Below are 27961 nucleotides of genomic sequence, written 5' to 3'. Positions count from 1 at the left end.
CTTTGACTTCTGCACACACCTGTCGTTTATTTGCTCATCAGTTGGTTTTGCATTTAAGCCCTCACCTGTCCCCATTTGAGTTGCTTGTAGATTCACTTTGGTTGCTGCTCTCGTGTTTGTGAGTGTTTTGCAGTAACTTCATGATATCTATGCTTATCTGGTTGTGTATTGGTTTTATTCCAGTACATTCTGTTTTTAAAACTTGGTTTCCTCTGCCTCATTTGTGTTTTTTGGACTGTTTAGCACATTGGGAGTCATGTGGATGAATTAATCACTTTGGCATTTTGCACCTACCTTCTGTGTTTGACTGTCTGGGTTTTGGGGGCTCACGTTTGTTGGTGTTTGAGCACAAACATATAACAGATGTCTAAAAATGTATGAGGATGTTGCACAACTCCACAGAAAATGCAGTGGATGACCAAATTATGTCAGAGCTCACAATGGAACAAAATAAATTTTCACAAATGTTCAAAACAATGTGATGATTAAAACAAGACCACTCGCAGACCCTTAAAGGTTTTCCAAGGGATGCACAAGGTTTTAAATGGCGAACGTCCGGGATGCATATCCATGAAAGTGAGAACTCAACAGAGTACAGGAAAAAATACCCTCTGAATGTTAATAACTTGTATTCAGATCATCAGAACATCACCCCAGATAATTCTGTTGACAATTTGTTGGTCTATTTCCTTCATCTTTCACGAAGCTGCAGCCTTCATGACTGAATGCCTGGGAGAAACACAAGGAGTAGCTGTGCGCACACACCGCTCGCCTATATCAATTCAAATTTAAATGCAGCTTGGAGGGAGCCCTGCAGCACATAAGCCTTAAAGCAAAAGAGAAGAGGCTTCCTTCTTCAAAATCTTCAAATCAATTTTTCATCAGTTCACAGTCAATCCTCAAGAGGAAGGTACACTTTCAAACTTCTGAAGGAACTTCTTGCACTATTTGTATCCCTCTCAAAAATTCATTCATTAATAATAATAATAATAATAATAATAATGATGGTGATGATAAACACATATGCATGCAAATACAGACATGTAGGCACAAACGTCCCAGAGGATTCTGACAAAAATGTTGGTAGAGCTCACAAATACCTCTAGCTTAAAAATAAACTCAAACACTATGCAGTGGAATAATTCACAAACCTGAGCAAGCAGAGCAAAACACAGACTGAGACATAATGGAAGCATAATTAAGACAGAGCAAATTAGTTGGAAACAGAATACAATTTTATATCTTAAGGCATAAGTCAGAACATGATAATTATGGTAAACAGATAAATTATTGCTCATATTGAAATTTATTTCAGCTGTAGCCAAGCTTTGGAGTTATCAAAGCTCAAGAGCAATGAACAACATTTTTTTTTTTTTTTTTTTTTTAATATCTGAGTTGGCTTAAGTGCCCTGTATGTTACAGACTGGCGCCCCACCTCACGCCCTATGACTACTGGGATAGGCTCTATCTCCCATGCGGCCCTTCATTGGAGTACGTGGGTATAGAAAATGGATGGATGGCTTAACTCGAGTAAATAATTTTGCAGAGCTTCTGCACCAGGTAATGAAACACACTCGCTGAGCTCAGAGGATTTATTAATTGCTTTTTTGCCAGATCACTGTCATAAATCTGAACTGATGAGGGTAGAATGAAGTTTTAATTTGTGTAACATTAAAGAAAATAAAGCTCCCGGTCTACAAAAAGCTGGGTGAGGTGGAGTAGCATGTGCTGATGCTGTGGGTTGATGCACCAGTCACCATACCGACCTTTTTTTTTGGGTTTGCACCAGAGCTGGGATGAAGTCACCATCAGGTCACTCTCAAGTCATGAATCAGCAAGTCCCAAGTCAAGTCTCAAGCCATAATGACCATCAATTGTTTACAAGCTGACTTGAGACTTGCAGATTGATGACTTGAGAATGACTTGACAGTGACTTTGTCCCACCTCTGGTTTGCACCAAGTCAAAATTATTTCAGTCGTACCCAAAGATTCGGCCCAGAGATCTATAATTCCAAAGGCATTCAGTAATTCCGGTTTTACACTGGTTGGTGTCCAGGTCTCAAAACTAGACAGTAAGGCTGGAGGCATAAGAACTCAACCCAATTCACACCATTTTGTGATGGCATCATGAAAAGTAAATTAATCTATGGTTTGTGATACTGTCATAAAATGCACCACATTTTTATGACGGAAGCACAAATAGATTTTGTGACTGTATCACAAAATGTGGGGTGATGCGGGTGTGTGTGGGGATTAACGCTATGGTTAGGGTTTGGGGAAGGGTTAGGAAAAAAACTGTCTTGAAAATGTGACTCAGTTTGTGATGAGAGCATGAAAAAATAAACATGAGACTTGGCCGAGAACTCTGAAAGGCTTTGACCTTCATCATCCTGTAAATATATCATCATGGTGTCCAGAGATCTCTTGACTCCATATGTTCTTCTCAGTTGTGTCTTCACTTCATAGTCTGAGCTCTAAGACACGTGACTGCTAAGATTAGAGAATCTCCCAACAACTTCAAGACTTTGACCACATGCTACTGATGACTGAGACCACTGAAAACCTTGATCTTAGTCTTCATCCAGGTGAGTCATCTTCCCAAGAGCTCAATAACAGGGCATTGACTGAATCCACAAAGCTCATAGCATTGTCTGGCTGATTCGAGGTCAGTGAAGCATTCACTTCTGCCCAGTACTCAGAGTATCAGTAAACAGGCTGGTTATGATGTTGAACAACTTATTGGTAATTCCAATGAACTCTTGGGCTGTACTACAGTGCAACTCCATTGACAAGAAATCACTGGCAGCAAATAAGTACTTCATGAGGTATAATCTCAACCCAAATTATTGAGTCTGATATGCTGGCATATCAGACTCAAGACTGTTGTTGCAAATCATCGACACCACAAAAGAATCAATAAGCAAGGCCGTGAAGTCATGTGAATTCCTGGAGAAATTTTAGAGGTTAATATATTTAAATTGGGACATCACTGATATTTTTCAGCATATTTTCATGATTCTCAGCATATTCTCTATTTTTGGGTGACATCATAGGACGTTTAGTGCAATACCTTTTACATATTCATATGTGAATTTCAAAGTGCATGGGCATCATGCACTTCACATTTAATGTCTATGCATTTGCATTTATATTTGGATTAAGGTTTGGACAACACCAAAATAAGCATAATATGAATTGCCACTTAATTTTTTTTTCCTCAACAGAAAATCAACCAACTTGTATCAGTGATGTCATCAAAACCTGCTGCTGAATACATGGGACATGTATAATTTGTTTTGCATTATTTTATGCATGTCTGAAAATACATTTTTCGTGAGGTTATCCTATATTAAATTGTGATGCAGTACAGAATTCAGTGTGAAGGATCTGGGAGTAGTCCCTGTGATGACTCACTCAAAATTAACATTTAATGAATTGACTCAAGACAGCTGAACTCACCCGAGCTCCAGGTATCTCACAGCAGGCCTCCTGAATGGCGAGTGAGGGGTCACAGTACAACATCACCTGCTGAACATCCATCTGAGAAAAAGCAAGAGAAAGAGACTTAGTTATAGTTCACTTACGGGTCCCCACATCATTTTTGTTTTATAGTTATTTTTTTTAAGATAAGGTTTCAATGAGGCAGTGAACAAGTTTGAGAGCCAATTTATTTCTTACTAATACAGCATATTTGGAAAACATTTCATCTGGAGGTACATGTGTGCATGCGAGTGCACCTTGTGAAAGTTCCTTGCACGTTCTAACCCTGCCCCTTTCAAACTCGGCTAGGTAATTGATCTTCAAATTAACTGACAGAATTATTGGATCTATTTATCACTAATAGGGCAAGTTCACTAGAGGCTCATGCTCCCAGGTAGTGCATTCGCTCTTTAATCATGACTGAAGGAGATTGCCTGAACGAAAACAAGACCTAAGGGGCATAGCCAATGGTTTAACACACACACACACACACACACACACACACACACACACACACACACACACACACACACACACACACACACACACACACACACACACACACACACACACACACACACACACACACACACACCATCCAGTACAACCATAGAGGGCATGAATTATTTTACAAATCATTACAAAGGCATGTTTTCACATCAGGAATGTGAGCAGGGATTTTTGGTACAATTGGTCACTATCTCTAGTATAGAGATGCCACTTGAGTCAAAAAAAAAAATGTTGATTAAAATTTGAGGCAGATTTGAAGTTATATTATTATACATTGTATCTCTTCCCCTAGAATGTCAATAGGAATCTGGCGATAAGCACCGGAACCACTGAGTCTCAGAAGAGCCTATAGAGGCATTTATTCTTCTTGTTCTGATTGTCAAGAAATATAATTGCAGTGTTCCAACATCAAAATGATCTAAACAGTTTCTGTGCAAATACCTCTACACCCAGGAATAAAATGCATTATAAATGTGCTGTTGTTTGTTTTATTATTGCTATTATTATTATTATTATTATTATTATTATACCCAATGTTCCACCAAGTATCAAGAAAATTGGTTAGGTAGTTTTTGTGTAATCTTGATAATCAGGGTGGGTCCTGGCTCGGGGAGAAGTTATGGGTTTGTGCCCTACTGTCATCTGCCTCCCCTGATTTGATCCTCTTGATTGCCCTTTTTGATCATTTTGCATTATGTTTTCTCTGATTGTGTTTATTATGTAGCTTTGGCATTTCATTATCTTGTATTCTTTTGTTTTTGGTATTGTTTACTGTGATCATTTGTTCAAGTCATTCCATTGTTTTGCTGTAGGTTCTGGTTTTGTTTCTGTTTTTTCTTTATTTTCTATGATGGTTATTAGTTATACTTTAGCAGCATTCTGTTCTAGTTTGGATTATAATCTGTTCTATCTTATTTCCCGTGTTTGTGATTCGATTTTTACTTCTGTCATATTCAGATTTGGTTCTGCTCTTGTTTATAATCTTATTGTTCTTGTAGTCTTTTTAGGTTTGTCACTCTGTTTCCTAATTTTGTACTTTATTTTGCTCATTCAATTTCAATTTCAATTTATTTTAATTTAGCAGAGTTGCCTCAAGGTGCTTCACACAAGTAAGGTCTAACCTTACTAACCCCCAGAGCAACAGTGGTAAGGAAAAACTCCCTCTGTGGAAGAAACCTCAAGCAGACCAGACTCAAAGGGGTGACCCTCTGTTTGGGCCATGATAAAGACATAAATTACAGAACAATTCATAGAAACAAAGTATAACATCTGTGGGCACGTTATACTTTCACCATTGGTTTTCATTCACTGACTCCTCTTGCTTTTGATTTTCTTCATTTTCACTCACTCTCTCTCTCTTGCTTCTCATCCCGTCTCTTTGCTTCACCAGACCACACCTCTTTCCAGAACCCTCGATTACATGTGCACCTTGTTACATCACTTCCCTCACTGTGGTGCCAGCTCATTGATCTTTGTATCTTCGTTCCAGCCCTGATCTTGTCTCGTTTGCCTCGGTGTTTTTTGACCTTGTTCTGTTTATTTGGATTTTGCCTTCTGCCTCTGCCTCCGATATTGTGTCTCTCCATGCCTTTGACCTCAGCCTGTTCCTGACTACGTATTTTTGCCTTGCCCTCATCTCTACCTTTGCTACGCTACCTGCCTTCCTGTGTATCAGACCCTGGACTGTTTGTGAGATAAAGTTTATTATTAAAATTACGTATCATCTGAGAGTTTGCATTTGTGTCCACCCACCTTCTGTGCCACACGACCACGAATCCTGACACAAATAAAGTAGCTCAGAGCTGTGTGAATTTCTTTTGGAGGTGTTTTCTCTCGGACCATGCACTCTATTGTTATTATTATAATTATTATTATGCAAATTTAGTATGTTGCACGTTTTCCTTACTGGGACATTCTTGAAGTAGAGTGTTTTTGTTTGTTTGTTTTTTTTTTTCTTATACTGGGCTCAAAGGGATGTGTTTCAAACTGAAAATACAATACATAACCCAAAATTTGTTATTTTAACTTACTTTCAGACACTTACATATATTATTAAACCTTTCATCTATATATTGCATGTTCTTACTGTATTCTGCATAAAAACTGAGGGTCACAGATATTTTTCTCCTGTGTTGTTTGCAACATTTATCCACTCAATACATGTTTTCTTGTTGAGGGTCATGAGAGGTACAGCCTCTTAAGGTTTGCTTTGGGAATTGTATGTAAAATGTAAAGTTGTTTGTTGAAATGTTCTCAGAAAAAAAACAAAAAAACTTTAAGCTCCTAAGCTTGATGACTATAGGAAAGCACATCCAACTTAAGTAAATGTTAACAGTTCTTGCAGACACACACATGGGCAAAGTATGAATATACCACAGCACTTTAAAAGCAATAATGGAAATGACTTTTGCTGTACAAAGCTTAAATTTTATCATAACTTTTTTACAGTAAGGACTCTGTAGCCTAATTCCCAAAGACTGCATATTTAATGAAAAGCTCTTGCACATCTTTTTTCTCTGTCTTTCTGATTTTTCACCATGTAGACCTACGTACTTGTGCAGGTCCAGCATCAGCTGCCCGAATGGCCAGCAGTGTGTGACCGTCAGTGGACAGAACTCCTCGGGGCTCCAAAGGTTTAGTCTCAATGGAGCTGCAGTCCACGTGGAGGGACACAGCTTTGCGTTGCACACTTAAGGCCACTTTGTGCCAGCGAAGGTCCAGCAGGGATTCAACGCCCTCTCTGCTGAAAACATAGGTCATCAGGTCTTCTGCCGAGTCGGCCGCTTTGGCTCGCAGAGACAGGGTGCCATCTGGGCCGTTGAGATCTACAGAGAGCTGGATACCATATGGATTGGTATTGGACAATTAGAATGGGAAAAGGAGGGAATAAAACAGAAGATGTATTCAATATGCTACCTCAACGCAGGCTCGTGGATCAAAGAAAATTAGAGTCCCATAAAGTCTATGACAGGGAGTTGTTGAACAAAGTAACAAAGCTGTAGAACATGGTAGCAGTGATAAGGAAAACAAAAAGACATAATAATTACACACGCAGGAGTACAGCCAATCAATCACTACTAATGAGGCAACTTTTCCTCCATCCATCATACACGTTGAGTATTTAAATCTGGCTTTAGACACCAAGTGATTATGGGAACTCAGAGGGACCATAACACTTGATCATGGAGCACATATGAATATCAATGAAGGAGGGGAGTAGAGGATGATGGAGAGACAGAAGAGACAGGGGGACACGCTGAAGGAGGGGGCAGGTGAGAAATCATATAGGACAAAGTGTGTGCAGAATAAAAGGGGGAAGAATCGAAAAGGTATCACGAGAGAACAGAAGCGGAAGCAGAAAGGGGATGACTGTGCAAAGTGATGAGAAGTTGGGTGAATAAGAAGGGGAAAGGAAAGGAATTAACAACAGAGAGAAGGACAGATGAGTACCAGAGGGAAACAGATTCCAAAAATGTGGCATTGAAGAGGAAAATAAAACATATCTTTTCTGATGCAACAATTAACAAATAAGAATGGAAAATTTCATGTTTTTTTTATTAGTTTGGGAGGCCCTGCAACTTTTTCTCTAGTGCATCTTATATGTAGAAAATTCAGAAGTTTATTAATAATAGTAATTATAATGACTATTTATATAGAACATTCCGAAGAATCAAAGGACTAAACAAAATAAACTCCAGTAATACAAAAATTAATGCCAGTAATAAAAATACACTACAAGAATGCACAACAATCCCAAATTAAGGAGCTTAAAACACAGAAAAGGTGTGACTTACAGTCCGATGTGACTTACAAATATGTTTTTTTTTCCTCTTCAATAGCCATTTTTTGACAGGTGCAAACTTATACGCCGGTGCGACTTATACTCTGGAAAATACAGTAATTGATAAGACTAAAACAATATATGGACCCCTGATCTGATCTAAATTTAGGATGAACTAATTGATGGCTCCATTGGTGGTTAGTACACTTGGTTTCAGTGTGGAAGGCTCCAGGTTCAAACCCCACCCCTGCTACATTTCCCCATATAATGTGGAGTTGCATCAGGAAGGGCATCCGGTGTAAATCTTGTGCCAACTCAACACACATGGGTGATGCTTAGACTACGGGCACTTATTGTGTCCTTTGATCATATTGTATGAAAAACAGAAAAAAAGGGGAAATTTCACACATTTATAGTTATCTTTACAATGAAAGTGTGTTAAGAAATTTGTTCTAGTAGTTTATGATGACTTTTTCACCTTTTTTCAGCATCATTATATGCAAATATTGCCGTTTTGTGCTTGTCCCACACCCAGACTTTTGATCTTCAATGATAAAAATGAATGGTAAAGAAACATTTATTCTAATGTTTTAAAATATCTCTGAATAAAATATCAGTAAAATAATCAAAACATAATTGGGGTATTCAATGTCATACAACTGTTGTGATTTTTTTAAACAAAATGTAGTTGTCCCACACTATTGCCGTAATTTCCACCACAACACTGTAATGTCCCTTTAAAGAGTTTGTATGAAAGATTGTTTGGGTAGTTTCTATGGAGATAAACAGTGACATCAGAGCACATGTATATAGCGCCAAATCACAACAAACAGTTGCCCCAAGGCGCTTTATATTGTAAGGCAATGGTGTGGTGGAAATTACATTTACAAGGCCAATAGTACCCATAGTTAAAGAATCACCCACATATGGTTTCTTCTTCTATGTTACATTCTCTGCTACTTTATGAACTGCTGCCCCCCAGTGGTGAACAAAAGGTAAGCAGAATCTGTAACAATGTTCTGCAGTACAGTAAAAACAAAAATGATGAAGATCCTTGATCTTCTACGAAATATATATTGCACCAAATCAAATGGCATTCAAATCAAAATCAAATCAATTTTATTTATATAGCGCCAAATCACAACAAACAGTTACCCCAAGGCGCTTTATATTGTAAGGGAAGGCCATACAATAATTACGGAAAAACCCCAACGGTCAAAACGACCCCCTGTGAGCAAGCACTTGGCGACAGTGGGAAGGAAAAACTCCCTTTTAACAGGAAGAAGCCTCCAGCAGAACCAGGCTCAGGGAGGGGCAGTCTTCTGCTGGGACTGGTTGGGGCTGAGGGAGAGAACAAGGAAAAAGACATGCTGTGGAGGGGAGCAGAGATCAATCACTAATGATTAAATGCAGAGTGGTGCATACAGAGCAAAAAGAGAAAGAAACACTCAGTGCATCATGGGAACCCCCCAGCAGTCTAAGTCTATAGCAGCATAACTAAGGGATGGTTCAGGGTCACCTGATCCAGCCCTAACTATAAGCTTTAGCAAAAAGGAAAGTTTTAAGCCTAATCTTAAAAGTAGAGAGGGTGTCTGTCTCCCTGATCTGAATTGGGAGCTGGTTCCACAGGAAAGGAGCCTGAAAGCTGAAGGCTCTGCCTCTCATTCTACTCTTACAAACCCTAGGAACTACAAGTAAGCCTGCAGTCTGAGAGCGAAGCGCTCTATTGGGGTGATATGGTACTATGACGTCCATAAGATAAGATGGGACCTGATTATTCAAAACCTTATAAGTAAGAAGAAGAATTTTAAATTCTATTCTAGAATTAACAGGAAGCCAATGAAGAGAGGCCAATATGGGTGAGATATGCTCTCTCTTTCTAGTCCCTGTCAGTACTCTAGCTGCAGCATTTTGAATTAACTGAAGGCTTTTCAGGGGAACTTTTAGGACAACCTGATAATAATGAATTACAATAGTCCAGCCTAGAGGAAATAAATGTATGAATTAGTTTTTCAGCATCACTCTGAGACAAGACCTTTCTAATTTTAGAGATATTGCGCAAATGCAAAAAAGCAGTCCTACATATTTGTTTAATATGCACATTGAATGACATATCCTGATCAAAAATGACTCCAAGATTTCTCACAGTATTACTAGAGGTCAGGGTAATGCCATCCAGAGTAAGGATCTGGTTAGACACCATGTTTCTAAGATTTGTGGGGCCAAGTACAATAACTTCAGTTTTATCTGAGTTTAAAAGCAGGAAATTAGAGGTCATCTAAGTCCTTATGTCTGTAAGACAATCCTGCAGTTTAGCTAATTGGTGTGTGTCCTCTGGCTTCATGGATAGATAAAGCTAGGTATCATCTGCGTAACAATGAAAATTTAAGCAATGCTGTCTAATAATACTGCCTAAGGGAAACATGTATAAAGTGAATAAAATTGGTCCTAGCACAGAACCTTGTGGAACTCCATAATTAACCTTAGTCTGTGAAGAAGATTCCCCATTTACATGAACAAATTGTAATCTATTAGATAAATATGATTCAAACCATTGCAGTGCAGTGCCTTTAATACCTATGGCATGCTCTAATCTCTGTAATAAAATTTTATGGTCAACAGTATCAAAAGCAGCACTGAGGTCTAACAGAACAAGCACAGAGATGAGTCCACTGTCTGAGGCCATAAGAAGATCATTTGTAACCTTCACTAATGCTGTTTCTGTACTATGATGAATTCTAAAACCTGACTGAAACTCTTCAAATAGACCATTCCTCTGCAGATGATCAGTTAGCTGTTTTACAACTACCCTTTCAAGAAGTTTTGAGAGAAAGGGAAGGTTGGAGATTGGCCTATAATTAGCTAAGATAGCTGGGTCAAGTGATGGCTTTTTAAGTAATGGTTTAATTACTGCCACCTTAAAAGCCTGTGGTACATAGCCAACTAATAAAGATAGATTGATCATATTTAAGATCGAAGCATTAATTAATGGTAGGGCTTCCTTGAGCAGCCTGGTAGGAATGGGGTCTAATAGACATGTTGATGGTTTGGAGGAAGTAACTAATGAAAATAACTCAGACAGAACAATCGGAGAGAAAGAGTCTAACCAAATACCGGCATCACTGAAAGCAGCCAAAGATAACGATATGTCTTTGGGATGGTTATGAGTAATTTTTTCTCTAATAGTAAAAATTTTATTAGCAAAGAAAGTCATGAAGTCATTACTAGTTAAAGTTAAAGGAATACTCGGCTCAATAGAGCTCTGAGTCTTTGTCCGCCTGGCTACAGTGCTGAAAAGAAACTTGGGGTTGTTCTTAGTTTCTTCAATTAGTGATGAGTAGTAAGATGTCCTAGCTTTATGGAGAGCTTTTTTATAGAGCAACAGACTCTTTTTCCAGGCTAAGTGAAGATCTTCTAAATTAGTGAGATGCCATTTCCTCTCCAACTTACGGGTTATCTGCTTTAAGCTGCGAGTTTGTGAGTTATACCACGGAGTCAGGCACTTCTGATTTAAGGCTCTCTTTTTCAGAGAAGAATACAGCATCCAAAGTTGTCTTCAATGAGGATGTAAAACTATTGACGAGATACTCTATCTCACTCACAGAGTTTCGGTAGCTACTCTGCACTGTGTTGGTATATGGCATTGGAGAACATAAAGAAGGAATCATATCCTTAAACCTAGTTACAGCGCTTTCTGAAAGACTTCTAGTGTAATGAAACTTATTCCCCACTGCTGGGTAGTCCATCAGAGTAAATGTAAATGTTATTAAGAAATGATCAGACAGAAGGGAGTTTTCAGGGAATACTGTTAAGTCTTCAGTTGCCATACCATAAGTCAGAACAAGATCTAAGATATGATTAAAGTGGTGGGTGGACTCATTTACATTTGAGCAAAGCCAATTGAGTTTAATAATAGATTAAATGCAGTGTTGAGGCTGTCATTCTCAGCATCTGTGTGGATGTTAAAATCGCCCACTATAATTATCTTATCTGAGCTAAGCATTAAGTCAGACAAAAGGTCTGAAAATTCACAGAGAAACTCACAGTAACGACCAGGTGGACGATAGATAATAACAAATAAAACTGTTTTTTGGGACTTCCAATTTGGATGGACAAGACTAAGAGTCAAGCTTTCAAATGAATTAAAGCTCTGTCTGGGTTTTGGATTAATTAATAAACTGGAATGGAAGATTGCTGCTAATCCTCCGTCTCGGCCCGTGCTACGAGCGTTCTGGCAGTTAATGTGACTCAGGGGTGTTGACTCATTTAAACTAACATAATCATCCTGCTGTAACCAGGTTTCTGTAAGGCAGAATAAATCAATATGTTGATCAATTATTATATCATTTACTAACAGGGACTTAGAAGAGAGAGACCTAATGTTTAATAGACCATATTTAACTGTTTTAGTCTGTGGTGCAGTTGAAGGTGCTATATTATTTTTTCTTTTTGAATTGTTATGCTTAAATAGATTTTTACTGGTTATTGGTGGTCTGGGAGCAGGCACCGTCTCTACGGGGATGGGGTAATGAGGGGATGGCAGGGAGAGAGAAGCTGCAGAGAGGTGTGTAAGACTACAACTCTGCTTCCTGGTCCCAACCCTGGATAGTCACGGTTTGGAGGATTTAAGAAAATTGGCCAGATTTCTAGAAATGAGAGCTGCTCCATCCAAAGTGGGATGGATGCCGTCTCTCCTAACAAGACCAGGTTTTCCCCAGAAGCTTTGCCAATTATCTATGAAGCCCACCTCATTTTTTGGACACCACTCAGACAGCCAGCAATTCAAGGAGAATATGCGGCTAAACATGTCACTCCCAGTCCGATTGGGGAGGGGCCCAGAGAAAACTACAGAGTCTGACATTGTTTTTGCAATGTTACACACCGATTCAATGTTAATTTTAGTGACCTCGGATTGGCGTAACCGGGTGTCATTACTGCCGACGTGAATTACAATCTTACCAAATTTACGCTTAGCCTTAGCCAGCAGTTTAAAATTTCCTTCGATGTCGCCTGCTCTGGCCCCCGGAAGACAATTGACTATGGTTGCTGGTGTCACTAATTTCACATTTCTCAAAACAGAGTCGCCAATAACCAGAGTTTGATCCTCGGCGGGTGTGTCGCCGAGTGGGGAAAAACAGTTAGAAATGTGAACGGGTTGGCGGTGTACACGGGGCTTCTGTTTAGGGCTACGCTTCCTCCTCACAGTCACCCAGTCGGCCTGCTTTCCCGGCTGCTCGGGATCTGCTGGAAGGGAACTAACAGCGGCTAAGCTACCTTGGTCCGCACCGACTACATGGGCCTGGCTAGCTGTAGAATTTTCCATGGTGTGGAGCCGAGTCTCCAATTCGCCCAGCCTGGCCTCCAAAGCTACGAATAAGCTACATTTATTACAAGTACCATTACTGCTAAAGGAGGCCGAGGAATAACTAAACATTTCACACCCAGAGCAGAAAAGTGCGGGAGAGACAGGAGAAGCCACCATGCTAAATCGGCTAAGAGCTCGTAGCTGCGCTAAGCTAGCGGATTCCTAAAAACACACAAAGTGAATAATGTGTAAATAATTTAGAGGTGATTCAGCAGAGGGAGTGCTTTAGTTAAGGCATGTGAAGATTACACTGTGAAACAAATCGTTATCTAGTTATCTAGATCAATCTAACTGCACAGATTACACAGCTAACATATATAGCAAAACACCACTGTGCTCCGGAACAGGAAGTGATACAATACCGCAGTGAGAGCCAACCACCAGTAGAGGCATTGCATCGACTTGTTCCATAAAAAAGTATCTATCTTGAGTCATATCGTAGCATGTGTATCTAGATATGAATCGTAAGGGAAAGATGCGCATCTTTGGAAGGACATGAAAATGAGAGAGCAATGCAAGGTCTACCTGTGGGTATCCATCCTCATTGGATATCTGGAAGAGGTAGATGGTGTCCCTCAGAGCAGCTTTCTTTAGTGCCAGGGTGAAGACCAGGGTGAACTCCTCTGGCAGGCTTTGAGGGAACACCTGACTGAAAAATCAGAGAGAAAAAGAATTCCTGATGCCATTATATCTGCAGGCACTGTGACACTATGTGCAGGTACATTTACTTTAGGTCTGCAGCTCTGAAATGTTTGGAGATAAGGAAAAAAATGCAAAAAAAGTGACTGTGTCTTTGTATTTATGCACATGCAAGAGCATTTTCATATTCTACACATGACATAATACATTTTGTGAGGCTGCGGTCAGTACGCAAAGCTCACAGCGTGTGAGTTATTTCGTGGAAGCAGATACAGTCTGCCGAGCACCATCCCACAGTTTTAGTCAGGAGCATCGAAGCTCAAAAACACACTTACACCTTCAGATGTGTAGAGAGATGAAGGCCTCATACATACAGTAAATGCATGCTCACTGAGAAGGGAAAATGTGAATATTCTATCTGTGTTTCTCAGTCTGCCTCCAAGTACGCACACACACACACACACACACACACACACACACACACACACACACACACACACACACACACACACACACACACACACACACACACACACACACACAAAGCGGTTGATGCTGGCAGCTGGTTTCCTGCCCCTAGAAGTGGGGTGATTTATGGATGGGAGAAGATCTGCAGGAAATCTTCCAACAGCAGGACGTCAAAACAACAAGAGGATGAGCTGGAGAAAAGGTGAGAAAAAGAAAATGGTGAACTTCGGAGACCTGCATAGAAAGAGAGTAAAGAAAAGGAGCGAGAATGTGGGACTCGAAGAAGAAGTGCATAAAAATGCACGACTTTCACTGTTGCCAATTCAACACAAATTACAAAGAAAGGCACAGAATGGAAAAGACAAAAGGGGACTCACCGTGACAAAAAACAAAAACAAAAAAATAACCTGTCCATTGTAGCAACTACAAAATGACTCTTGATCAAAATGGAAACATGCCATGATACATTTTACATTAACATTGATACATTCAGAGATTTCTGACATCCGCCAATCTGGATCTGGTGTCAAAGACCGAACAGTCCCCCCCCAAAAAATTGGTCCACCCTGCCTTCACTGCGCATGCTGTATTTCCCCTCGTTTCTGCTTCAAACTGCACTCCGGTCATCATCCATCTCACCGACAGATATCTGAAGCTTTTGTACAACAATCTTTTTCCACATAAATTCAGCATTATTTCATCATAAAAGACAGTGGAAGTGATCAGAGCGTAGCATCCATGACGAGCTGCTCCTGCTGCATTCACTGTACCTCCGTCATTTCAAAGCGTCAACGATTATCACCTCACTTCTGCTTAAAACGGCCTCATTTCTGCTTACCACTGACTTTAGAATAATTTAAGAGGTCTTACCTTGTCATCTGATGGTGAATAATCACATTATTCCCTTTGATTGCTTTGCATGAGAGTCCAATCTCAAATGAGCTGCTGAGCTCCGAAATGATGCATGCACAGTGGAGGCAGTGCAGACCAATTTTTAGGGGAGGACCATTTGGTCTGTGACACCAGATCACCTCCAAAATGCAATGGAGTCTTCCATGCCCTAATATGTATCTGTGGTGCAAATTTGGTGAGAATCTGTGAAGAAGCTTTGAAGTAGTTCTTCAAAGCCTATATAAGGGGAAATATTGATCCATAATCCAGATCCAGATCACCTCCAAAATTCAGGGGAGTTTTTCATACCTCAATGTCCATCGGTGGTGCAAATTTGGTGAGAATCTATGAAGTAGTTTTGACGTAATCCTTCAAAGCGTATATAAAGTGATATCTTGATCCAAAATCCGGATCTGGATCCAGATCAACTCAAAAACTTTCATGTAGTCTTCCATGGCCTAATATATATCCGTGGTGAATTTTTTTTGAGAATCTGTGAAGTAGTTTTGACAAAATACTTCAAAGCCTATATAAAGTGAAACTTGGTCCAGAATCGGGATCCAAAATGTAATGGGTTCTTCCATGGCCTAATGTCTATCTGTGTTGAAAATTTTCTCAAAATCCATGCAGTAGTTTTGATGTAATTCTGCCAACAGTAATCCTTCAAAGCCTATATAAAGTAAAACGTCCAGAATAAATGCAGTCTATTTACCAAGCAATGCAAGTTAAATCCAACACCTGGGGGGATAGGTGATGGTCTAGTGCAGGGGTGGGCAACTTGTTCCAGAAAGGGCCAAGAGGGTGCAGGTTTTCTTTGCAGCCACCGATTCCACCAGGTGATTTCACTGATGAGCAGATGGAATCAGTTAATCAGTGAAATCACCTGGTGGAGGCAGTGTCTGCAAAGAAAACCTGCACCCTCTTGGCCCTTTCTGGAACAAGTTGCCCACCCCTGGTCTAGTAGTTAAGGCACTGGGCTTGAGACCAGATGATCCTCGGTTTAAATCCCAGCCTGACTGGAAAATCACTAAGAGCCCTTGGGCAAGGTCTTTAGTCCCCTATTGCTCCCGGTGTGTGATGAGCACCTTCTATGGCAGCACCCTACATTAGGGTGAATGTGAGGCATGCACTTTGAGCGACTAATGCAGATGGAAAAGCGCTATGTAAATGCAGTCCATTTACCTCATCCAACTTTTTTGTTACTTTACTATGTTTGGTTTGATGTGCTTTCCACCTGCTGGATGCTTAGTGGATGCTGGACAGATGATGATTAGGAGCAGGTGTGGCTGTCTATCAGACAGATAGGCCATTTCTAAAATCTAAATCCGATGTAAACATTACTATCTCATTGTTTCACAGCGATTATATTGTAAAACACAGCCTGAAGCAAACTTCTTCCTTCTGTTTCTTTCTCACTCATCATGAGTGTGGTTTTGAAGTCATGGAGCTTGAAATAAGTTTGTTGGTCCGTTTGTTTCTTTTCCAAAGCCTAGGTCTGAAGGCCATCGAGGCCACTGTCGCTTGTTTTGTTTTTGTTTTTTCTTCATCATTAAATAATGAGTTTGCACCTGAATTATGAATGTGCTGTTGGGTCCACAATAAAGAAACTATATGGATTTGCTGATTACATCACCACCTGTCAACAGCTGAGAGAGTGAGGTATAACAAAATAGAATAAAATAAAAAGAAATGACATATAAATAGATATATGGAAAAAAGAGAATGGTGCTGAGAACGGAGTTGCTTTGTGTTGATTAATGACATGGACTTGAGGTCAAAAAAACACTCAAACTTTGAAGATGAAAGACCTTCACCTGATTGCATTCAGTTGTCCTGAAGTACACACATACACAAACTGGGGAGATAAATCAGCTGGATTCAGAGATAGTTTTATTCAACTTGGAGAGAATGTGACTTCTCCTTCACTGTCTTTTTGTTTAAGTGAGAGGTGAAAAAAATCCATTGTTTGTTGGGTCACTTACTCCATCCAGGTCCTTTGACCTATTTCCACCAAATGTGGCACGTGGATGAACGTCAACCCCAGAATTGCCCTTAAAAGTGTTGTTCTGGACTGACTGCTCGGAATGATGTTAATATTGGCACAAAAAACAAAATCATCATATTCCGACAGTTGTAAATTGTAACAGCTATATCAAGCCAATGGAACTTTATAATTGGGTCACAATTTGTTAAGGCTATAATACCGATTCAGAAACTGAATGTTGTGTTTTTCCGTTTATACTATGCTAACAGCAGCTGGTTTCTTCTTTGGGGCTTCATCTATGCTGCACTTTCTCCTACCATCTGTGGTGCAAAAATGGTCATACGCGACAATCTGAATAATCAGAAATGAATGAATGAAATATGTATTTGAAAGCAAACAACCCAACTTTTGGTTTCTTCTAATTTATTATGGAAAGTTAGTTTTTTTCGTGGAAAAGTTGTACAATAAACAAAAAAATATATTAGATTGTATCACATTGCAAGGAAACAAACTGCATCAAATTGAGTAGTCTAGATGTGTATTATATTATTTTTGTACGAAAGAGATGCACACCCATAATAAATTGGGGTGTCATGGATCACAAAACCAATGGTTTAGGGATCAGATATTTTTTTTAAGCTACAGATCTAATGATTGTTAGATCAGCCTGAAAAAAGCCTAAACAAATTCTAATTTGCTTTTTTTTTAAAAGTACTTAATTATGTAGTAAGCAATGAGAACAAAGAACCTTTGCCTGTAGCGCTGAATGAAAAATGAAAAAAAAGTGTACAATGATTTGCAGAAAATTTTAAAACAACATACTTAATTCTCGTATTAAACTGCAAAATAAACCATATCAGTGAATAAAAAATAGGCTTTGTCAAATTCTGAAAAATATAAATATAGAAATGGAGTAAAGCTGGTCTGAGTTTCTAACTTCATTATTTATTTATTTATTAACAAGCAATCACAATGTCTACATTGTGTGGTTAGATGGAAACTGTAATGATTTACTTTATAAGCCTTTCAAGATAAATACATTAGTCCTAGCCTCTGATTCTAATTCATTCAGGTTTGCAGATGCTCTAAAAAAGTCAGGAATACATGTTATTTTCTATAACTGTGGAGTTTCAGTAAGCTTGGCTATGACCGATTAGTTCAGTGGGCTCACAGTTGCACATGGAAGAGACGATGGACACTTTGTGCTCAACTCCTTTTAATTTTTTAGATATCTTGTCAGTTTTTGGATTCAGATGTGTGCTGAGCATGCAGCAAGTGGAACACAAGTCTATTTGCGACAGGCTGCATTCAAAACTGTGTGACATGCACACACAGCTGCTTTAATCTGCAATCAGACTGTGATTTTAACTTGACTACACCATAATTAATAGAGTTATCACTTTAAAAGTCCACATGATACAAAATCACACTTATATAAACTTTGCAATTAATCCACAGTTCACATGAATGCTGGACCACCGGGAAGGGGGGTCGGCTGCTTGTACACATTTTTTGTTATGAATAAATGTATATATTCTTCACATTTAATCACGTATTGCTCGAAGAAAATGCAGTTTCCTCTGGAACCAAATACTGTCTGGATATTTACCTGTAACCCTCATACATCCTCTCCACTGTATCCCTTAATCATCTTCTGCCTGCTTCCGCTCTTCTTTTCAAAAGGCCTAAAGAAGCCGCCACATGCAACTACTTCAGTCGCAAAGTTAAAACAACTGAAAGAGCGAAAGAAAGCAAACATTATGACTAATGGTGACAGGCCTTTTGGTGAGGTAAAACGGTAAAGGTTGAAAAAGTGAAGCAGAAGAAAAGCAAGCATCTCTGGTGATTTTATATAGTCATTCTGGGAAATGAGAAGAGAAGCCAAGAAGCTCTATGTATAGACAGAATGAAAGGCAGACAGGAGCGGTTGATGTGCTAACATTGATTATTCTCTGTTTTGACTTGAAAAGAAATCACCCAGTGACATTTCTCACCAATAAAACTGACAGCAGGGCTCTTGATGGCATCAAAATTTCAATAAATGCTCAACAACAACAAAAGCCCAAACCAGCGGTGGAGGCGAGGTGCCGAGTGGCGTTCCTATCTTCCCTCTGTATGGTTAGAGGCAAAACAAACACATTTTGTTTTGTTTTTTGTCTTTGCGATTTCCTCAGAAATGAGTTTTCTTTCGTGTTTTACCCCTGTTTCTATAAGCGCGAGTACTCTGTAAGTGTGTGATAAACAGTATCTGTGATAGGACAAAATGTCTGCGACAGAAAAAAAAAGTGTTTTGTAGACAGATTTATTGTGCTTTCAAGTGAACGGAGCTCAGAGCACTGGACAGAGTGATAAAATACTCCACGCTGACCCAATTGGCAAGTTGTGAAAAAGTGCTTTATCAGTGGGTAGAGTGCAGACTAAGCAGACTGAAAACTGGCTATGTTTTAGAAGAATGAAAGGGGGTGAAAAAAGAGGCACCCCTGTACCTCCCCCCAAAAGTCAGTGAGTTCATAACACTGCTAAGCACAACATCATGAGCGACGCTCAACTACTGTGTAATAACAACATAAAAAAAACAGAAAGACATAATTAAACCGTGTCAAACTGCAAAAACTGTGAAGCCCAGCGCTGTTGGGATTTTATGGCTACAGGTCTGTTTTCTCAGAAACAAGCTCGGAACAAGCTGCAGCTTGTAAATCTGGATTTTAAAGTTAAACCCTTACACTTCTTTCCAATTAATTAAGGCATCACATCTATCGTATATGTGTGTGTGTGTGTGTGTGTGTGTGTGTGTGTGGAAAGTAAGTCTGAAAAGTACTTTAGCAAATGAAATCGGTTATAACCGCAAAACCATGAGGCCATTTACCAGTTAATTTTTACAAGTAGTGAAGGAAGTAAAGCATTATTTCTGGAAAAGCACTCACAGATTGACCCATGGCGTATGCGTTGCCAAGTGTCTGTTTTTGAAACAACAGCTGGTGGACACTGCTGACATGATGACTGAAGGTTCACAGGATGTTTTACTGCAGGATGTTTAGTTTTTCTACATTTTTCTCTCGTTGGTAAGGCAAGGATGAAACAGGAAGCTGAAAATCTAGCGGAAAACTCGCTTGCTTGAATTCACCCTCAACCAGAGGTCTCAAGCTGATTCCAGGTGACTCCTCCAGGTGAGTTCACAGATTATCAGTTAATCAGTGAAATCACCTGGTGGAGCGGGTGGTTGCAAAGAAAACCTGCACCCTCTTGGCCCTTTTAGTGCAGCAGCTAAGAGAATATTTAGATCAAAATCCTGCACATGGTGATACAAGCATCAAATTCAGCACAAATACTCCTTAGACATTACTCTTTAAAAAAAAACAACTAGCCTCTTGAATTTTAAATAGCAGCCAGGTCGGGGTCAATTGAATTATTACACAGGGGTCAAAATTAAAAATGCTCCAATCAATTTGAAAACTACACCACATTATTTGTCTGATCATAATGATTCCAAAAAGGTATAGTTTGGACTATCTATGACTGAATGTTCAGGAGTTATGGGGAAAAAAACAAAACAGCAAAAATGGTGACAAAGGTCAGTGTCAGTTTGTACAGGGCTCAAAAGTTAAAGTTGCTCCAATTTTGGTAAAAAAAAAAAAAAATGCAAATTATTAGTTGAGTTAACAGGGTTTTAAAAAGAAATAGTTTGGACCATGTATCATGCTTAGTCATCATGTGGCAGGGTAACATATGTGACATGTCATAGAATCCAATGGACATTGACCTTGTTTGACCATTACTTTGGAGACCAAGCATTCAACATAGTCAAAACTATTCCATGTATTAAAACTATTAGCTCAAACAATAATTTGCATTACTTTAAACCAAAATTGAAGGAACTTTAACTTTTGACCCATGTACAAAACTGAAACTGACCTTTGTCACCATTTTTGGTATTTTTACCCCATAACTCCTGAACATTCAGACATAGATAGTCCAAACTATACCTTTTTGGAATCGTTATGATCACACAAATAATGTAGTGTAGTTTTCAAATGGATTGAAGCATTTTTAATTTTGACCCCTGTGTAATTCTTCAATCAACCCCGACCTGGCACCCCATTGAAAATTGAAGTTGCTAGTCATTTTTTTCAAAAGACTTGTGCCGGCTTTGGTGCTTGTATCACCATGTGCAGGATTGTTTCAGTTATCTGCTGCACTTTTTCTGGCATCAGTGTGAGACCTCTGCCCTCAACCAACTAAAGCTCTATATCAGTGGTGTCCAAAGTATTCCAGAATTCAAAGAATCCAGTATTCATGAATGAACTCATCCCATCTGCTCAAAGTGTTGTTTATCAGTGAAATCACCTGATGGAGTCACTGGGTGTAAAGAAAACCCGTACTCTCTTGGCCCTTTCTGGAATATTTGGACACCACTGCTCTACACGGTGTGCTTATGTGATGATTTTTTTTCTTCTTCTTGGTTGGAGCTACAAAAGAGCATGGCACATTGAGAACTTACTCGGTAGGGTGTAGGAGTGCAGTCTTGCCCAGCCGGAGAATGACGTTTCCTCGAGGGTTGCGGATCTTCTTGACATCTGGACTCTTGAGCAAGGAGAATCGCCTCACCAGATTAAAGCCTGCACAGAGCGGCGTACATCAGCACCCAAACAAATGTCACTCACAGTTGGAAATGCATGTGAATTTAATCATATCTTTTCACCGGTGATGTTGTTCCTGGCCGTCTGAGGAAACCTCCACTCATCCACTTGCAGAAAGGGACACTGTTCATCTGCAGGGTCACAGAGGAAAAAACAAAACATGAAAAAGTTGATTTGAAATCTGCAAAACAATGTTTAATGTTCTCAGAAAACGATCAAACACATCAACAGAAGCTTTCATAACTGCCGCTGTGTGAAATGTGCCAAACTTGTTGCGTGCAACTTCACAAACATACGTGACAGAGTTATTGATGTGGAAGATGGAGACGGCAGCTAGAGAGGCAAAAAAAGTGTAAAGAGAAGAGAGAAATGGATGAAATGAGGGCAAAGCTGTTCACAGAGGAACACAGCCCGGGCTGACAGGTTGTCTAGCACGAGGCTTGTCAATAGGGGTAGCCTCTGTTTGATGGATATGTTCTCACCCTGTCGGGGGAGGTTACAGCAGAAAAGTGTTGCCTGTCAGAGAAGCCTGCCTGACTTGTACACAAGAGCTACGCTGGTACAGCAGACACACACCATGTGAATCACTGTGATCCACAGCTAATTGATCTCTTTGGGGCTAAGCACAGCCACTGCCCCCGGCCAAACTGCAGTGCACAAGATTCTCAAAGGCACTTTAACACTATGAACTCAAAGTCTCTGTAAGCACATGATGCCCTGCATTTACAGCGCATTCGGAAAGTATTCACTTTTCCACATTTTGTTATATTACACCTTTTTTTTCAAAATGGAGTAAATTCATTTTCCCCTCAAAATTCTACTCACAACACCCCTTAATGACAAAATGAAAAAAAAAAGTTTATTTGAAATAAGAAATCACATGAACATAAGTATTCTCAGTGTTTGCCCAATAATTTGCTGATGCACCTTTGGCAGCAATTACAACTTCAACTCTTCTTGAATATGATGCCACAGTGCACCTATCTTTTGGGCAGTTTTGGCCATTCCTCTTTGCAGCACCTCTTAAGCTACATCAGGTTGGATGGGGAGCATCGGTGCACAGCCATTTTCAGGTCTCTCCAGAGATGGTGAATCAGATTCAGGTATAGGCTCTGGCTGGGCCACTGAAGGACATTCTAATAGTTGTCCTGAAGCCACTCCACTGTAGCTTCAGTGGATTCAGGACAACTCTATGAATGCAAGACAACGCTGTTGTCCTGATTAAATGATAGAATGCATGTGTAGATACATGAAATACAGAACTTCCTATTGTTGTAATGGAACAGTTTGGTTAAAAGTGATAAAATGGAATAGAATGGAAGGCCAGAGGATCCTCGGTTCAAATCCCAGCCTGTCCAGAAAAATCACAGGGCCCTTGGGCAAGGTCCTTAATCCCCTAGTTACTCCCGGTGTGCAATGAGTACCTTGTATGGCAGCACCCTCACATCGGGGTGAATGGGAGGCATTATTTGTAAAGCGCATTGAGCGTCTGATGCAGATGGAAAAGCACCATTTACCATGATTGAAGCACTTAAGAAACAGACTGTGTGGGTTTGTGATTATCCCAGCTCTAGACTGAGATCCAGATTTTCAATGGCTTCCCAGACACAATCATAGGAAGGGTATCTGTTTGTGTTAAATGCATTGAACTTATTGAGAGATTCGTGATCTTTGCACTGAGATTCAAGAGGGTCATGAGCTCCCTGGGCTGAAGTGTTTGGTCATGTGATACCCTTGTAAGAGAGCAAAGCGCCAAGTCTTTAGGTTCCTGGTATTTCCACTCCCCCTGTATGGTTATTACACATAGATGCTAACCACCCAAGTGGCAAGTGAATGGCTTTGGTACTCTGTGTGTTCGGAGGATCCTTGTGTACAACTGGAAAGAAAACTCACTTGCACTGTGAGGCTATGACACCGTGGTCATGTGACATGGTTACTTAACCATGACTGAGCACACAGGTGCCTCATTGATGGAAAAGTTGGAAAAGGACAAGGGGATGCATGGATGTCATCTAGCTGTGGAAGATCGATGACTACTTTCAGAAGGGGGATGTGCTGGTTGTCTGACTTTGTGGTTGCTAACTAGGACCATTGTGCAGTGGATGCAGCAATACATGGTACCTGCGCATGCTCCCAGATCTGATCTGACCCGATCATCAGTGGAATAAAGATTTACACAACTTGATTAGACAAGAGGTTATGGCGCTCATAACATTTATATGTTAAATCATAGCTGAAACAATTATTTGATTATTCAATAAGCTTTGTAACAGAAAATTAACAAGGATTCTCTTAAATAATTAATTGCTCAAGTTAAAAATGTCAAAAGAAATGTTGCACATTGTCTAATACGAGCTTAAAAATGTAAAGGGTTATGCTGGTCTCAATTTGATACCAATGTAAATTGAATATCTATAGATTTTGAACTGTTGGTCAGACAAAACAATTATGATGCATTACACAATGAGAAACTAAGCTGAGTACTCATTCATTCATTCATAACTTATTTATCTTTGGCAGTTTTGTGCCTGAAAGAATAATGTGGATGCAGATTTGGCACAAGTGGATTATCTCAAAAGGGATTCTACATCATATGGAGAGTGGGCAGTGGCAGCCTTGACCTAGGAAACTTTTTTTGCCATAGAAACAAGCACAATTAACTGCTTGACCACCACCACCTGTATACCAAAGCTAATTTTCTAATTGATTTGATAACAGGGTCAACAAAGGCATAGGTCAGACCTCTACTGAGTGACATTGCAGTTAATTACTGTCATGCGCACTATATATTTACATTCATCCCCTTATTTTTCCCGTGTGAGTACACTTACCTTGAAGTATATACTGGCAACACGTAGTTTAGATTTCTAACCAAATTGGCACTTTATTAGAGTGAAAGTCCGATCAAGCAAAAGTGACAGATACTCCCATCATAACAGAAATACTGATATCCTATTGACTCCAATTATGTGTTACTGGTTTAATTTCTCAGATGCCAATTCTAGAAAAAAATAAATCACAATCAGTACATCATCACCTTCTGTCAGGTTCATGGCTTGACATAGTAAAGCTCCTATTCATCTTACTTTAAACACAGCGACATGCTTTCAAATTGTGGCACATTTTCTGTCTGTCTGCTAAAAGCATCATTCTGATAGAGCCTTCTAAAAGTGCAAATCAAGGAATGAAAAAGCTGTCAGAGTAGTGCTTTGAGATTCTGTCAGCAATCAGAGATGAAAACTCAAAGAAATGACAAGAATTGCATGTGACTATGCCAAAAAAGTCTACAATGCAAAGGATACAGTCGAGAGACATTTTCAGGTCGTGAGTCGTACCTACAAACTTTTTTCTCTCCTCACACTCCAGTTTTCTCTGTTTCACACATTACCATGTACGGTGCATTGAGAAATTATTCATGGCACTTCACTTTTTCCATATTTTGTTATGCTACCGCCTTAATCAAAAATAGATTAAATTAATTTTATTCCCTCAAAATTCTACACACAATACTGCATAATGACAATGTGAGAAAAGGTTTTTTGAGATTTTTTGCAAAGTTATTATTTAATTAAAAAAAAAAATAAATCACATGTACATAATTATTCACAGCCTCTGCCATGAAACTGAAGGTGCCATGAAACTGAAGGTGTAGCCTGTAAATTCAGTTGATTAGACATGATTTGGAAAAGCACACACCTGTCTAGATATAAGGTCCCATAGCTGACAGTGTATGTCAGAACACAAACCAAATAAATTGTCTATCGACCTCGGAGACAGGATTGTCTCGAGGCACAAATCTGGGGAAGGGTACCAAAATATTTCTGCTGATTTTAAGGTCCCAATGAGCACAGTGGCCTCCATTATCTGTAAATGGAAGAAGTTCGGAACCAGCTCTTCCTAGAGCTGGCCGCCCATCTAAACTGAACAACTGGGCAGAAGGGTCTTAGTCAGGGAGGTGACCAATAACCTCATGTTTACTCTGTCAGAGTGCCAGCATTCCTCCATGGATAGAGGAGAACCTTCCAGAAGGACACCCATCTCTGCATCAATCCACCAATCAGGCATTTATGGTAGAGTTGCCAGATTGAAGACACTACTTAGAAACATGGCAGCCCATCTGAACTTTGCCAAAAGGCACCTGAATGACTCCCAGGCCATAAGCAACAAAATTGTCTGGTTTGATGAGAAAAAAAGATTTAACTCTTTGGCTTGAATGCCAAGCGTCATGTTAAGAGGAAACCAGACACCATCCCAACAGTGAAGCATGGTGGTGGCAGCATGATGCAATATACAAAGACATCCTAGATGAAAACCTGCTCAGAGCGCTATTGACCTGAGACAGTGGGCAAAACTGCCCTAAGATAGGTGCGCCAAGCTTGTTGCATCATATTCAAAAAGACTTGAGGCTGTAATTGCTTGCAGAGTTGCATCAACAAAGTATTGAGGAACAGCTGTGCATACTTCTGTTCATGTGATTTCTTAGTTTTATATCTTAAATAAATTTGCAAAAAAATGAAAAATAAATATTTTTTTTCATGTTGTCATTAAGGGGTGCTGTCAGTACAATTTTGAGGGGGAAAAGGAATTTATTTTTGAATAAGGCTGTGACATAACAAAATGTGGAAAAAAATGAAGCACTGTGAATAGTTTCTGGATGCACTGTAACTTCACTCACCCTGTCTGAAAGGAATTCTCTTCAAGACAAAGTTACAATTCTGGTTTGTTGCAAAGTACATTCAGTACAGTTTCACAGACAGTCTTCACAATATATATTTTTCTTTTTCTTTCTTGTTTTTTTTTTTTTTGTCATTTAACCACTTAATTAGAATAAGAAACAGGTTTTAAAAAAATGAATGAATGAATAATGCAGATAAATATCATAAGCAATGAATCAAATTCAAGACTGTCCACTTGTGAAAAGCTGCTTCTGTTAACCAAGCAATTTCTAAAAGCTGTTTCTGTGAAACAAGATGCATAACTCAAGGAGAAGGATATTTTCTGCTCTGTATTGAAGCACTTTGGCAGACGACACACTGCAGAACTTGAAGCCCATTTCCTCTCAAGCCGAGATCAAAGGAAAGCATTTGCTTGTCGACAAGCTAATTACTACAATGAGTATGAGTGCCACACCAGGATTCTGCTAGTAGCTGCATGCAGCCTAAAAAAAAGTGGATGGTCTTAGCTGGGTATGCTTCTGCTTTGATGACTTCCACTTCAATCTTGCCAAAGTAGGTAATGGAAGTACACCAGGAGCCACACAGCCACACGGTTGTGAACGTTCTCTGAAGTATCATGTGTGCCAAAAATTAAAACTGTGGATATTTTAGGTCTTTAGAGAAACAAAACAAATTTATCGATGCAGATCTGTATTCATTTGTGCAGTTGTCTGAACCGTCCGCAAGCATACGCCAATCAAAGCAAACAGCTATGGAGACTGCTGAAAAACAAAGTACTTGCTCATATTAATTTTTTCCAGCAAATGTCCAAGCACACTGTTGAATGAAATGTCGACAAACTGCTGATAACGTTAAGAACGGAGCAATGGACTAATTGCAATGTTTACGTAAGTGTGATGTTGTGTCATGATGACTCGTTTGTAAAGTGATAAATGTGTTCATTTTGATGCAACTGGGGTAAAAAAATAAAATAAAAGACTCAAGGGTTAAGTGTGTCTCCTCCCTCTATAGAGCACACTGAATGAAGCAAGCAGTGCAAGCGACACTCGAGCACATGCATGAGATGGTACAAAGTCCATAGCTCCTGAAAATAATGTTTTCCTGACATTTCCAAAGTAATGGTACCTTGACACTTGTACGAATTTGATCCGCGCACTGGCACGCAATCTGCCATGCCAGAGAGTAAACTTGTTGCAAACTTTTTGTAAACTGTAAACTCTGCACAGCTATGTGGGAATGCACAAAGAAAATTTTGAAATGTTAAAAAATCGTTGGCATGCAAAATCAAACAATTCAAAAACACTGTGTCACTCAGGGCTGTATATAGGAATGTGAAAGGGGGGGGTTCAAATCCTTGAGTTGGGGTCCAGTGGGCCGCAGGGCCCCCGGTGGGGTCAATGGGCAACGCCCTCGTGGGGGACTCAGCAGAAACAGAAGCTTTTTGAGGATTTTGAGGGATAAAAAGCTACATAAATTTCATTTGAAACCCAAAATATATCATTTTAGGAAATACATTTTTATATACAAATA

General features: G+C 39.5%; 1 protein-coding gene across 5 annotated transcripts in view; it reads right to left on the bottom strand.

Moving 5' to 3' along the window:
- Positions 1 to 27961, bottom strand: part of col16a1 (collagen, type XVI, alpha 1) — a 177212-nt gene that overhangs the window by 108054 nt on the left and 41197 nt on the right. For all 5 annotated transcript variants that reach the window (XM_034160345.1, XM_034160347.1, XM_034160348.1 and 2 more), the window contains 5 exons: positions 21818 to 21886; positions 21617 to 21734; positions 13662 to 13785; positions 6544 to 6825; positions 3460 to 3540 (listed from right to left, as the gene is read on the bottom strand). In XM_034160345.1, coding sequence (XP_034016236.1) covers positions 3460 to 3540; positions 6544 to 6825; positions 13662 to 13785; positions 21617 to 21734; positions 21818 to 21886 — 674 coding nt within the window. The remainder of the gene's footprint in view (positions 1 to 3459; positions 3541 to 6543; positions 6826 to 13661; positions 13786 to 21616; positions 21735 to 21817; positions 21887 to 27961) is intronic.

Source organism: Thalassophryne amazonica, chromosome 20 (assembly GCF_902500255.1).
Source record: "Thalassophryne amazonica chromosome 20, fThaAma1.1, whole genome shotgun sequence".
NCBI lineage: Eukaryota > Metazoa > Chordata > Actinopteri > Batrachoidiformes > Batrachoididae > Thalassophryne > Thalassophryne amazonica.
Note: the sequence above shows the minus strand (reverse complement) of the source record. Positions and strands in the feature narration are given on the sequence as shown.